General features: G+C 46.8%; 1 protein-coding gene across 1 annotated transcript in view; it reads right to left on the bottom strand.

Annotated features, from left to right (window-relative positions):
* The window catches only part of TBC1D9 (TBC1 domain family member 9), a 167,348-nt gene extending 154,353 nt beyond the window's left edge, over positions 1–12,995 (bottom strand). The window contains exon 1 of the mRNA XM_073549768.1: positions 12,842–12,995. Coding sequence (XP_073405869.1) covers positions 12,842–12,959 — 118 coding nt within the window. The 5' untranslated portion in view covers positions 12,960–12,995. The remainder of the gene's footprint in view (positions 1–12,841) is intronic.
* Between the last annotated feature and the right edge of the window lie 1,731 nt (positions 12,996–14,726).

Below are 14,726 nucleotides of genomic sequence, written 5' to 3' on the forward strand. Positions count from 1 at the left end.
TGTAGCAGTGCATCCACCCCTTCTGGGTGTTCTCTTGGGTTTAAAGAGTAGAACCTGTTTACTTTCCGATTCCTCCTTGTGGCAAACAGATTTACTTCTGGTGTGCCACAGACTCTCCCGAATATCTCCAGATTTAGGGACCACTCCCTCTGGTGCAATACATGCCGGCTTAAGAAGTCGGCCAGAAGATTGTCTGTCCCTTTCAAATGTGTCCCCGTCAGGGACAGAAGATTGTTTTCTGCCCACATGAATATATATATATTTTTTTGGCTTCTGCCATCAGAAACGTTGACCGTGTACCCCCTTGTCGGTTTATGTAGGCTATGGCCGTACTGTTGTCGGATAAAATTGCAACATGTTTGCCTTGGATTTCATCTTTTACCTGAAGAAATGCCCGCTTTTCAGCTGCCAGTTCTTTTAAACTGGAGGATGCTGTCCTCATTGAGGGTTCCCATTGGACCTCAACAGACCAAGGTACTGCCCTGCTTAAGTTTTCAGTGCTCAGCCACCATTTTAACGAGTTCTGAACTTGTGGCGACAAGATCATCTCCCGATTCAAGTTGCAAGGGTCTTTTCCCTGCTTGGCAAGATCTGCCACTAATTTTCTTGTGTGGCTTTGCGATCACCGGACCGCTGGGATTATCGCTGTTAAGGGACCTAGAAGGGACATCGCCCCTCTTACCGACATGGCCTGACCAGGTTGTATTTTTGAATGGTCCGAATCCTCCTCTCTGGGAGGACACATTGTTGTTTGACTGAATCTAATTGAATTCCGAGGAATTCTTGTGTCTGGACCGGAACTAACCTGGATTTTTTTTTTGCGGGGGGGGGGGGGGGGGGGCTTGTTTACCATCCAGCCTAACCTGGTTAATATCTCCAATACTTTTGTGACTGCCTCTCCACAATTTTCTTGTTGTTCCCCACGACGAGGACATTGTCCAAATAGGGTACTGGCGGTATGTTTTCTTTTCTCACAAAGGACGTCATTTCTGAGATGATCTTTGTGAATATGCGAGGGGCCAATGACACCCCGAAGGGAAGGCATTGATATTGAAGGTGAGTGGGGACATGAGTAATCTCCACTCCCAACCTTAGGTATTGCTGATGTTCTCCCCATATTGGCACATGGTAGTAAGCATTGGTTAGATCTATTGCTGCCATGTAGCAGCCCAGGTCGAGTAACCGTACCGCCGATTTTAAAGTTTCCATTTTGAAGCTCTCCGCACGGATATATCGGTTCAACGCTCTTATGTTGAATATTGTTCTCAATGGACTGTCCGGCTTTGGTGTGAGGAACAGGGTGCTGTAGAATCCCTTTCCTATTTAGTGGTGTGGTACTTTTATCAGTACTTTTGTATGAGGAGCTGAACCTCCTTCTCTAGAGTGGCCTGGTTCTTTTTTGGCCACATGCGTCATGTTTATTCACTGCGGCGGGGGGCTGCACAGACCTTCGGATAACAGCTTGGTTATCCAGTTTGAGGCGGGTAATGCCGCCCATTGGTGCCGAAGTCTCCCCCCCAACCGGAATTTTGGCGCCTAGAGAAGGGGGTGGTGGGAACCGTTTTTTTTTTTCTCTGACGCTTTGCCCAAAATTTCGGCTGACGCCTTCCTGAAGAGGTATTGTCCCTCACATGGGACTGCACAGCGCTTGACCTTCGCCTGGAAATCTGCGGCCCAATTTTTTGCCATAGTGCTCTGCGACCCGAATTTGAAAGGGCGCATCGGACGGAGTCCACTGCGGCATCTGCCATGAATCCTGCCGCTTTCTGTAGGGAAGGTATTGCGTTTAGCAGCCTTTCCCTTGGGCATTTATTTTTTTTTTATCTGCTCATCGAGTTCCTCTAACCACTTGACCATAGCATGTGCTGTGCAAGTGGTGGGTAACCCAGGTTTAAATGACCATGCTGATGCCTCCCAAGCTGATTTTAGAAAAGCATCAGCTTTTTTGCTTCTTTTAAGGCACCCATGTCTTCAAATGGCAGGGCTATCCCTCTGGAAGTACTGGCGATAGCAACATCCAGTGTAGGAGCTCCCCCCCATTTTTCACATACTACTTCATCAAACGGGTATTTATGTTTAAGTGTTTGTGGCATGGACATCTTTTTGTGGGGCTTTTATTTTTTTTCCTTTCCTAAATTTAGTAGATTATCATGGGAAGGAAACCTTGCATTTCTTCCTTTCTAAATTACTAAACATGAAATCCTGTACTGTCTGTGGCTCCCTAGGCTTTTCAACCCCCATGGTAGACGTGTGTGTGCGTGCGTGTCCGGGATTTGCATCCGCACCGTCGCAGCTACAGCCACAAAATTTGGCACAGTCACACGTCTGGACCCCCGAGAGTGTCCTAGGCTATGTAGGTGAAATTTTAACCCCGCGCGTTCCAATTCACCAAACAATTTTGCCCCCATCTACATAATGGGGGAAAAGTGTGTGTGCATCAAGCCCCGCCCCTCATTATGATGTCATAATGGTTGCCATGGCGACGCTGATGTCATCATAGGTTGCAAGCCCTGCCGCTCATTATGATGTCATAATGGTTGACTGGGATGGAGGATGTGTGATGGGTATATGGGCACGGGACTATGGGATGGAGGATATATATGACGGGTATATGGGCATGGGACTATGGAATGGAGGATGTGAGACGGGTACATGGGCACGGGACTATGGGATGGCGGATATGTATGATGAGTATATGGGCGTGGGACTATGGGATCGTGGATATGTATGATGGGTATATGGACACGGGACTATGGGATGGAGGATAATTATAATTTTCTATAACTAACCACAGTTAGTTACTATGCCCCGGCAGTGCCGGGCTCTTCAGCTAGTAGTTTTTATATTCTGGAGTAGGGATGGTGATTCTTCGGCCACTGTTTTCTTAATACACGAGCGACAGAGTCGCTTATCGTATGCTTTAGGGAGGGCTTTTCTGCATAATGCACATGCTTTATTCGAACGTGGCCTTTTTTTTTTTTTTTTTACATATCCCGTGACCTGTTGATTTCCAGCTGGTCTCCCATTCTGGTCCCGGCCCAGCCTCAAGCTGCTTAGCGGCCGCCACCTGACAAATGCAGTCACGCTCAGCCTAGAATGGCTGGTGGCCCAGCCTTAAGCTGCCTAGCAGCTGACACCTGATGAGAGAATTCACGCTCAGCCTAGAAGGGCCGGCCCCTAGGGAACACATGACAAAGGGCATTATTACCCACACATTTTTGCCTTACAAAGGCACTCACGCAAACCCCCTGGGTACTACGGTAGTTTCCGGGTCTTCCTCTGGTGTGCGCACTTCGGCTGCGGGGTCCGCCATGCTTTACCAGCTGCTGCCGACACCTGCGCCTTATTTCATTCTAATGGAGGAGTGGTGTGCGCGCTCCTGGATCAGCTCCCTCCCGGAAGTGTCCAGCACACCGGCTACCCCTGTCGTGTGTCGTCACTTCCGGAGCGACCGGAAGCCGTCCCCCATTCAGTCGGCGCCAGCGTCGTGATGGGGACGCCTCCTCCCAGCCCAGCCTCCCGACAGGAGCGGCCGCCGGGGAGTATGAGCGCGGCACTGACAACCCCCCCCGGCTGGGATTACAGGCGCGCGCCCAGCTGCCTTTCCCCCCCATAAGGACCTCGGCCTCCAGACCGGACATCATCAGAGGGGGATCCCCCTGGAGGTATGAGACGTGCCACAGGCAACTACCACCAGGAACAGGAAACCAAACTGAGGAGAGAGATGCCGCCCCCTTCTTTTATCTCTGCTGCAGGTTTCCTGTTCCTGGGGGTGGATACCATCTCTCATGTGCGGTGCTGTCATGGGGGAAGGGAAAAATTGGCTAGTGTCACATTTTCTGAGACCCACAATCCCCCCCATCAATGGAGCTGGCCTTTTACTTTTTCTGTGTGTTTTGCTGTACTATTTATTAATGCCATTTTGAGGTACATAAAATATTTTGATCACTTTTTATTTTTAGTTATGTGCAGAAAACAAAAACCCTGCAATCCTGATGTTTATTTCCTTCTTAGCACTAACTTAGAGTTTAATTAATTTTAGATTTTGGTAGATTTTACATACAAGACAATAATATATATTTTTTTCCACTTCCTGATTTTCGTGTGGGAAAAGGGGGGCAATTTACCTTTTATAAATTTTGCTTTTCTATTTTAACATTATTTTTTAGCCCCCTTGAGGAACTGAACATGAGATTGTTTGTTCACATACTGCAATACCTCTGTACTGAAGTACATAGTGAAATTGTGGTTCTCCTATAAAAACAAAGCTATGACCAAGCTTCACAGGAGGACTGAGATAGCAGACACCCAACTTCCATTATAATCCATTGGCTCACTGTGATTGCATTGTAGGGGGTTAATGAGAGCAAATATGAACACACATTGGCAAGCAGGCCATTTAAATGTCACTATCAGTGACTGAAAGCAGCATCTAAATGGTTAACAGCACTGATCAGAGCTAGCTTCAGCCAATGCTGCTACAAGGTGATTCCATCAATACATCACAGCAGGTATCTGCAGGATATAACTTTTTTGAGGCTCTTCATAGAAGTCTATGGAAAACAAAACAAACAGGCACAGTCCAACAGTCTGTTAATACAGTGGGTATTCATTTTCATTAACTCACATCCACTGTGCTTGGACAGTTATACACAAATTTCCTGCATACAAAAAATGCTATGGAAAAAATGCAGTATTTTCCCTAAAAAAAAAAAATAAAAAAAAAAAAATAAATAAATATAAAACGCCAAAAAGAATTGCAATGTAAAATCCACCTGCTGTGTACATGTTCAGAGTCTTTTAAAGGGAATCTGTCACCTATTTTTGGGCCTATCAGCTGGGGCCACCACCGTCAGGGGCTTATCTACTGTACAGCATTCTGTAATGTTGTAGATAAGCCCCCGATTAATCTGAAAGATAAGAAAAAGAGAGTTCTATTATACTCACCCAGGGGCGGACCGGTCTGAAGGGAGTCGCAGTCCAGTCCGGCGCCTCCCATCTTTATGCAGTGACGTCCTCTTCTTTGCTTCCCATGCTGGCTCCGCCGCAGGTGCACTGCTCTGCCCCGTTGAGGGCAGAGCAGAATACTGCAGTGCGTAGGCACTGGAAGAGGTCCAGCGCCTGCGCACTGCAATACTCTGCTCTGCCCTCAACAGGGCAGAGCAGTGCGCCTGTGCCGGAGCCTGGACTGGATACAAAGAAGAGGACGTCTCCGTTAGAAGATGGGAGGCGCCGGGCCGCGACACCCATCGGACCAAAACTGGACCCGGACCACCCCTGGGTGAGTATAATATAACTCGTTTTTCTTATCTTTCAGGTTACATCGGGGACTTATCTACAGCATTACAGAATGCTGTAGATAAGCCCCTGATGGCAGTGCCGACAGCTGATTGTCACCTATTTTTGGGCCTGATTCCCTTTAATATATTCATAGTTCATGGTCGGAAAGGATTTTTCAAACTTTGACATATGGGTATGTGGCGTCCCTGAGGGTTCAGTCACCACAGAGGTACTGCACCTCCTCCTGAGGTGTGGTACCCCACCATTCAGGTAAGGTGGAGACACCTGACTACGCTCCAACACCGGCATCCCTCACAACATAGTAGTGTAGCAAAGCACCCTTTGGTGGCTCCCTGCTTGGAACACGAAGCGTGCTGGGAGGTGGGTGGAGTTTAGTCTGCATCAAAAGAGCGGGAAGAGTTTAGGATTTAGTCAGTCTGACAGAGTCAGATGAAGGGTGAAGATCCCCTGAGTGGGATGGATGAAGGGAGTGCTGCAGCCGACCTCAGTGACCTGGGTCCACTGGCACAGGAAAGGAACTTGGATAGAAAGCCTGACTCTCCATAAGAAGGAAAGGATTAGTACGGAATGTGAGGAGAAGAGAACTAAGGATTAGGGTTAGAGGAGAACCCTTCCCAAGTTCTAAGTGCAAGGCTGGTGTCCGGTCCCCGAGGTTGTATGGATACTAATGGTCCTGCAGCGGACACCGGAGGAATAGAAGTGGTCACCGCTTTATTCCCACACCAGACTTGGGGGCACAACAGCAACGATAGTGAGCTGGGACTAGGTAGTAAGGAGTCCCCGAAGCAGGCTACAGCTGTCTGCCGTACAAGTAGAGTTCATAGGAACATCTGACAGGAGGAACTCCAGTGTAACTCAGTACTACACTAAAGGCGCTAAGAGGGAGACATTCAGAAAAGGCACATAAGTTGGCGAAGTGTTGGAAAGGAGTACTTCATCTTGCCTGGAAGTTGGCTGAGCTCCTGACCCCGGAGGACACGGCACGGATGCGGGCTCTTGTGCCACAACAGACTGAGTAAAGCTTTGGAACTACGTACATGCCCTGGTGTCCTCCACTTATTCCTGCGTCAACCTGCCCAGGACTGCTACATCCCCTGCACCCGACACTACACCATCTACGTGTCACTTCATCTCACTGCCCTGGGACTACAGCCCTGCCTGTGGAGGGCTATAACATCACTGCTGCACCCCACCATCTGTCCCAGAGGATCTGTCTGCAGCGTCGGCTTAACATCTTCATTGCCGAACACCACAGGTGGCGTCACGACTCATTCATTCATAAACTTTAATCATCATAAGCACACCGAACACTCCCCTTTGTTACCCCGGGCTGTGGGGTACTCGGTACCGGGCCCGATGAGCTTCAATGTGAGATGTTACGGCAGCTGGGACCCAGCCCGTGGCCCTGGGCGCCCAATGTAAAAGGGGGGAAATGTTCAGTGTGCTTATGATGATTAGAGTTTATGAATTAATGAGTCGTGACGCCACCTGTGGTGTTCGGCAATGAAGATGTTGAGCCGACGCTGCAGACAGATCCTCTGGGACAGATGGTGTGGTGCAGCAATGATGTTATAGCCCTCCACAGGCAGGGCTGTAGTCCCAGGGCAGAAGTAGGTGAAGTGACACTTAGATGATGTAGTGTCGGGCGCAGGGGATGTAGCAGTGCTGGGCAGGTTGACGCAGGAATAAGTGGAGGACACCGGAGCATGTAGTTCCAAAGCTTTACTCACAGTCTGTTGTGGCACCAGAGCCCGCATCCGTGCCATGTCCTCGGGTCAGGAGCTCAGCCAACTTCCAGGCAAGATTAAGTACTCCTTTCCAACACTCCACCAACTTATGTGCCTTTTCCGAACGTCTCCCTCTTAGCTCCTTTAGTGAAGTACTCTCAGTACTGAGTTACACTGGAGTTCCTCCTGTCCACTTTATAGCGATCCAAATTATAAGTTAATTTTGTGCGCATATTTTATACAATTCTGTATGTATATAAGAACCTTTGTCTCTTGACTGCATATAACCCCATTGTATATTGCTGCCAATCCCTGCTCATTGTTATTTGCACTTGTACCTTAAAGAATTATGGTTGCGCATTTGATACATATTTAGCGCTGTGAACAGTAAATGGCAGGCATTGGTCTGCGCCTGCGCGGTGGATGTGCCTGTCGCGTTGTGTAAGGCATCCTCACGGTGGCGGCGTAGCGTCAGGTTCCCATGGTAACCATGCGAGCTCTGACGTGCGCCGTCTTCCGGGATGACCGGAAGTGATGCGACGGGACTGTAGGACCCACTGCGCATGCGCCGGCGTCTAAAATGGCCGCGCGCACTGAATTTGAACTGGCACTTACATTTGGATCGCTATAAAAGATCCCTCAGCCTGATAACTAGCCATACGGCCCCCCGAGGAAGCCCTTTGTGTGCGAAACGCGTAGGGGCAGTGGCGGGACCCCCGGTACTACCACTATGGGTAAGAAATAAATTTTCTCATAACTTGCATTGATGGTTGAATATTAGGTGCTCAGGAATACGTTGTGGGATATATAGGTTGGTTACTGAGCCGTGTAATGGCACATATAAGTATTTACCCCAGTCAGGGCATTACATGTATTTATATTGATACATAGTCTTGGACTATGTGCCTAATTAAGGACTTGGGGATACCCATTTCCCCTATAATCCCCTTCTGTTAGCCTATATTCACCTGATTACAATAATTTTACTGGGTGTTCTGGCCATGTTGTCTTTCACCATGTATTGACTCATATTTTGCAATTACTGATATTTTAAGTGATTTAATAGCTTAATAAAATATTTATACTCTTTGCACAAGATATTACTCTGTGTGTAACCGAACAATGTAGCTCTTATTCAGTGGGCGTTTTCTGAACTCAATTGTGTCTCTGTTGTATGCTTTAGTACCGAGTTGCCCTTCCTTTTCTTTGGACTTAAGTCCATTTCTGATCAAATATAGGCATGATATTTTATATTAAATTCTATGTTGTGTGGGATGCAGGTGTTGGAGTGTGGTCAGTTGTCTCCACCTTACCTGAATGGTGGAGTACCACACCTCAGGAGGAGGTGCAGTTGTGGCACCCCTGAGGCTCTGTCACCACAGAGGTACTGCACCTCCTCCTGGGGTGTGGTGCCCCACCATCCAGGTAAGTTGGGGGCTCCAGACCACGCTCCAACACTCGCACCCCACACAACAGGGTAGTTCAGCAAAGCCACATTGCGGCTCCTTGCTTAGAGAGTAGCAGAGCACCTTTGGTGGTTCCCTTCTTGGAACACGAAACGTGCTGGGAAGCGGGTGGAGTTGAGAATACATAAAAGAGCGGGGAGGTTTAGAATTACAGGTCAGTCTGAGGGAGGAAGTCACTCAAAGAAGAGTGAGGAAAGGAGATCCCTGGAAGAGGGATGGAGGAAGGAGTGCTGCAGCTGCCTCAATGATCTGAGCCAGCTGGCACAGGAAAGGAAAGAAGGAGAAAGACATTGAACTGAAGCCTGAGCTTCCATAGGAAAGAAAGATAAGTACGGAATGTAGGAGTAAAAGGGAACACAGAGGACGTGGGTTAGAGGAAGAACCCTGCCTAGAAGTTCTAAGCGCAAGGCCGGGGCCCGGTCCCAGAGGTTGTATGGACACTAATGGTTCTGCAGCAGACACCGGTGGAGTAGTGGGCTGTAAATGCACTACTCCCATCTAAGACTTAGGGGCACAACAGCAACTTGGATAGTGAGCCGGGACTCAGGAGTAAGGAGTCCCCGAAGCAGGCTACAGCTGGCTGCTGTACAAGTAGAGTTCTTGGGAACATCAGTCAGGAGGCACTCCAGTGTAACTCAGTACTGGGAGTACTTCACACTTAAAGGCGCTATAGAGGAGACATTCAGAAAGGCACATGTTGGCGGAGTGTTGGAAGGGAGCATTCCATCTGGCCTGGAGGTTGACCGAGTCCCTGACCCGGAGGACCCGGCACGGAGGTAGGCACCTGTGTGTACTACAGACTGTGAGTAAAGCTTTGGAACTATAAGCCCTGGTGTCCTCCATTCATTCCTGCGCCAACATACCAGGTACCGCTACATCTGGGTACCAACATCTACACTGCCCTGGGACTACAGCTCCACTTGTGGGGAGCTACACCATCTTGGCTGCAACCCACCATCAGTCCCAGAGGATCTGCATGCAGCGTCGGCCTAACACCTCACTGGCCGAACACCACAGTTGGCGTCACAAACTATTCATCTAACTGCATTCCACCACCATTCGAACTTCCCCTGATAATTGGGCGCCCAGGGCCACGGACCGGGTCACCGCTGCTGTGGCACATCCCGCCGACACCGGCCCGGTACCGAGTACCCCACGGCCCTGGGAGGGCGACCCACAGTACCTCTGTGGCGACTGAACCCTCAGGGGCGCCACATATGCGCGTACAAACGCATGCCAATGCGCACCCATGTTTAGTAAAGGAAAAAAAATGCATGCGCAAAAACGCAGCGCAAAAAAAAGCAAGTGTGAAACCAGCCTAAGTGTCTCACTGATAGGTATAATGCATTGCAGTGCTTGTGCATTGCAATACATTATACCAGTGATCAGAGTAATAAAAGTCCGGGTCCGTCACCTGTTAAAAGAAATATAAGGGGGTGTCCAAGTTACTTGTAGTATAAAGGCTCTGGAAAAGCAACATGGCTCCCACCAAAAGAAATCTAGCGAAATCTGTGCTCCTACCTAAATACAAATGCCCCCCTCCTTTCTGAGTCCCGTGATGTGCCTTAATTTACGCGTGCATGGCTCCACAAACACAAGATGGGCACAATGTACTGGGCACTACAATGGCATATTTACAGTTACCACTTTGCAACTTCCACTGCATGTTAGCTTTTGGAAAATGCCCATAGTGTGGTCATGGGCAGCATGGTGGCTCAATGGATAGCACTGCAGCCTTGCAGCACTGGACTCCTGGGTTCGAATCCCACCAAGGACAACATCTGCAAGGAGTTTGTATGTTCTCCCCGTGTTTGCGTGGGTTTCCTCCCACATTCCAAAGACATACTGATAGGGAATTTAGATTATGAGCCCCATCGGGGACAGTGATGAAAATGTGTGCAAACTGTAAAGCGCTGCGGAATATGTTAGCGCTATGTAAAAATAAAGATTATTATAGCGTAAAAGTCATCACCACACCATAAATGAATTCACAGAGAGGTGTAAATTCCAATAAGGGGTCACTTGAGGGGGGTTTCCACTGATTAGACACAACAGGGCCTTTGCAAATGGAGTCCACAAACTATTCTAGAAAAATCTGCACTGTAGGAGAAAAATTTGAGTAACAAATTTTGGGGTCTTTTTACCCTTGTGAAAATAAATCTGGGACTAAAACAGTATTTTACTGATGAAAACGTAATTGTTTGTAGGTCGACACCACAGAATGGTATAAAGTTTGACACACCTGCGGTGTCAATAGCATCACTAGATGTATTCACTGAGGGGTGCACTTAGCCTTAGGGCCCCGTCACACATAGCGACGCACCAGTGATCCCGACAACGATATCAATTTGTCAAGATCACTGGTGTGTCGCTACATGATCGCTGGTGAGATGCCAAACAGGCAGCTTCACCAGCGATCAGCACCGACGAGCGCTGGCATCGCTGTATACCTTTAGTTACCAGCGCACTGATGCAGGGAGCTGGTAACCAAGGTAAACAGCGGGTTTCTAAGTGCCGAGGGGCGCTTAGAAACCCTCTGTTTACCTTGGTTACAAGCTCCTGCTCGCTGGTCTGCCGCCTGCCACATGCAGTGATGTGTGCTGGCCAGCGGGAGACCAACGACCAAAAAATGTCCTGGCCAATCCAACACGATCAGCGATACCCGGCAGGGGGGCCTGTCACTGATAGGTGTCACACACAGTGATCTCGCTGGTGAGATCGCTGTTGCATCACAAAACTCGTGACTCAGCAGCGATCTCGCTAGCGAGATCGCTGTGTGTGACGGGGGCTTTTAGACTGGTTTCATACATCAATTTTTGTAGCGGTTGTGCTGTCTTTTTTGTGGAAAGATTATGGATCTAATAACATGAATGTGATTCAAATGTCCAAAAACCACCCCAAAACAACAGACCTGTCAAGTGTTGATCCCTTCTGCATATCAAACTAGCCAGTGCAAATAAAAAAATAGTAAAGAAAATAAAAATAGTATATGAATGTCATTCAAGTGCTGTTTAGATTTTACTGTCACATAGGCCACTCAAAGTCACTTCAAATATGATGCGGTCCCTGAAAAAATATGGTCTTGTAAATTTTGTTGGAAAAGTTAGGAACTGCTGATAAACTTTTAATCCTAACTTTCTTAAAAAAAAAAAAAAAAAGTTTTAAAAAATAATGGTGGACATGTGGGAAATGTTATTTATTAACCATTTTGTGCAATTTAACCCTCTGGTTTAGGGGCATAAAAATTACATAAGGTTTAAAATTGCAAGAATTTCACAAATAAACGGAAAAAATATCAAACTAAATCTACCAATAACGTGAAGTACAACATGTCACGAAAAAAAAAAAATCTCACAATCACTGAGATCCGTTGAAGCGTTCTAGTGATATTACCACAAAGAGACATAGGTCAGAATTGTGAGGCTATGTGCACACGCTGCGGTTTTTGCTGCGGTTCTGCTGCAGTTTTGACCGCAGCACAACTGCAGCAGTTCTGCAGACAGTGTACAGTAGCATGTTATCCTATGGGATTAACATTCTGCTGTGCACATGCTGCGGATTTTAACCTGCGGAAAAGCTGTGTTTTTTTTCCGCAGCATGTCAATTGTTTCTGCGGATTCTGCTGCAGTTTGCCACATATTCCATTGTCCAGGTGGCAAACCGCAGGGCAAAACGGCAGGACAATCCGCAGGAAAAACCGCAGGTCATTTTACCTGCGGTTCCGCAGATATGAATCCGCAGACAAATCTGCAGTGTGTGCACATAGCCTAAGATTTGGCCTGATCAGGAAGGTGAAATCAAACTAGGGGGTGATGGGGTGAAAACTTGTTTCAAGGGTGTCAGGCTTCGAAAGCAACAAAATGGTCAAGTAGAACTGACCTCACCATTCTTCTTGCAGTTAAAAGTTGCTCACTATTAATACATACATTTAAAATAAAAAAAAAAAAAAAAAGAAACATTGGAACAGACTTCAGAAAAGACGCTTCAGGAAACACAGGGTTTTCCTGAAGCTTCTTTTGCAGGAAAAACTTAGCATGCAATTAATAAAAAACCTTGCGAACATACCCTTACGGTGTTCTACACAGTTTTTAGGAAACTGCACAGATTTTGTGACATTTTCATGTAGTTTTTACAAACCGTAGCCAGAAATGGATTCAAAAGGAATGTGAAATATAAAAGACTGACTTGTATTTCTCCTTTCTGCTGAATCCACTCTTGACTTTGGCTCAGTGATTTAAAACATAAAAACAAAACACCCAGGGTCCTTGGACTCCTTTACTAGGAAGCATTGCGATTTGTGGAAAGGGATCTAATGTCCACCTAATATTTACATGTAATCTTTCCTACCAATGATGCCATCCATGCCCCCATGACCTCTTCTCCTCTGCAGCAGAAAGTAGGGATTAGCCCTCTCTGAGTCCCACAGCAAATGGGGGAAGATTGTTCTTCTCGGATACACAATCATAGCGCAATGGGGCAATGACTTCCCCGTCAGTTAAATGTGGGAATAGAAAACACATGGAAGGAATCACACCAAGCAGTGCAATCATATAAAGGGAATCACTCATCCTGTCAGCCCACGTTCTGAGGACCGTTCCTCCTTAAGGCCTTGTTTACACATTCAGTCTTTGGTCAGTATTTTGCCTCAGTATCTGTAAGCCAAAACCGGGAGTGGGTGATAAATCCAGAAGGGGTGATGAGTTTATATTATACTTTCATCTGATTGTTCCACTCCTGGTTTGGGCCTATAGGTACTGAGGTAAAATACTGACCAAATACTGAATGTGTGAACGTGGCCTTAGGTTATGTTCCCACTATGAGTTTTTGATGCCGTATATTTTTGCGGGTTCAAAACGCAGCGTCTTACAGCTCCAGCCAAGTTAATGAGATTCATAAAAATTCAGCATGTGAATTTCTCTTGCTGGTACGCTGAGTTTTCTGTGTGGATTTTCCCCATAGACTTGCATTCGATGTGGAAAATCTACAAGTAAGAAACGCATATGCGTTTTAACGCATCAAAAACACATGTAATCTGTCAATATATCAATAAAACCTAAATATATCAATAAAGCTTTGTTAAAGTCAAATGCCAGGAAGTTTAAGAAACAAAGAAGCTATATTTAAAGCGTGACATACCAAAAGAGACAAAGACCACAGCATCCAAAATGCAATAAAAATGCATATTAAAAAAAAGCAAGTAACAATTTAAATAATAGGAGAAGAAATTCTGCAACATCAAAAAATCAACAAAAGCTGATCATGGGAACATAGACTTAGGGTGTGTGCACACGTTGCGGATTTGCAACGGATTTGGCCCTGCGGATCCGCAGCAGTTTTCCATGCGGTGTACAGTACCATGTTATCCTATGGAAAACAAAAACCGCTCTGCACATGCTGCGGAAAATCACGCGCAGAAACGCAGTGGTTTATTTTCTGCAGCATGTCAATTCTTTGTGCGGATTCCGCAGCGTTTTTACACCTAGTCCATTATAGGAATCCACAGATGTAAAAACACAGGGGAAATACGCACTAAATCTAATATATAAAGCTTAAGTGTGTGTATGTGTGTGTATGTCCGGGATTGGCATCCGCACCGTTGCAGCTACAGCCACAAAATTTGGCACAGTCACACGTCTGGACCCCGAGAGCGTCATAGGCTATGTTGTGAGGCAAAATTTTAACCCCGCACGCTCCAATTCACCAAACAATTTTGCCCCTATCTACATAATGGGGAAAAAGTGCATGTACCGTACAGTTGCTAAGGTGGGGCCCTGACATGGGACACTCACCACACACGGGGATATGAACACACACACAAAATGCGCCACACACTACCACGTGCTTCAACACATATACCACCCTCAGCACACATTTCACCACACATACACCAACCTCGCCACATAAAAGTCGAAACACAAAAGTCGCCACTCAAAACTCGCCACGCTGTCCCAGAGATGTTTAAAAGATGAAAAATGAGCTGTGATTGGTTGCTATCAGCAACAGTTTTCTTTGTAGACGGTTGTGGTAACTGAGGCCTATTATTCTTATCATTTCTATGGTGTTATCGTCTATTAGATACACGGCTCAGCAGACAGTATCACACAGGATAGGATTAGATACACGGCTCAGCAGACAGTATCACACAGGATAGGATTAGATACACGGCTCAGCAGTCAGTATCACACAGGATAGGATTAGATACACAGCTCAGCAGTCAGTATCACACAGGATA

This window comes from Dendrobates tinctorius, unplaced genomic scaffold, assembly GCF_039654945.1.
Source record: "Dendrobates tinctorius isolate UK_male_01 unplaced genomic scaffold, ASM3965494v1 ptg000161l, whole genome shotgun sequence".
NCBI classification, from domain to species: domain Eukaryota; kingdom Metazoa; phylum Chordata; class Amphibia; order Anura; family Dendrobatidae; genus Dendrobates; species Dendrobates tinctorius.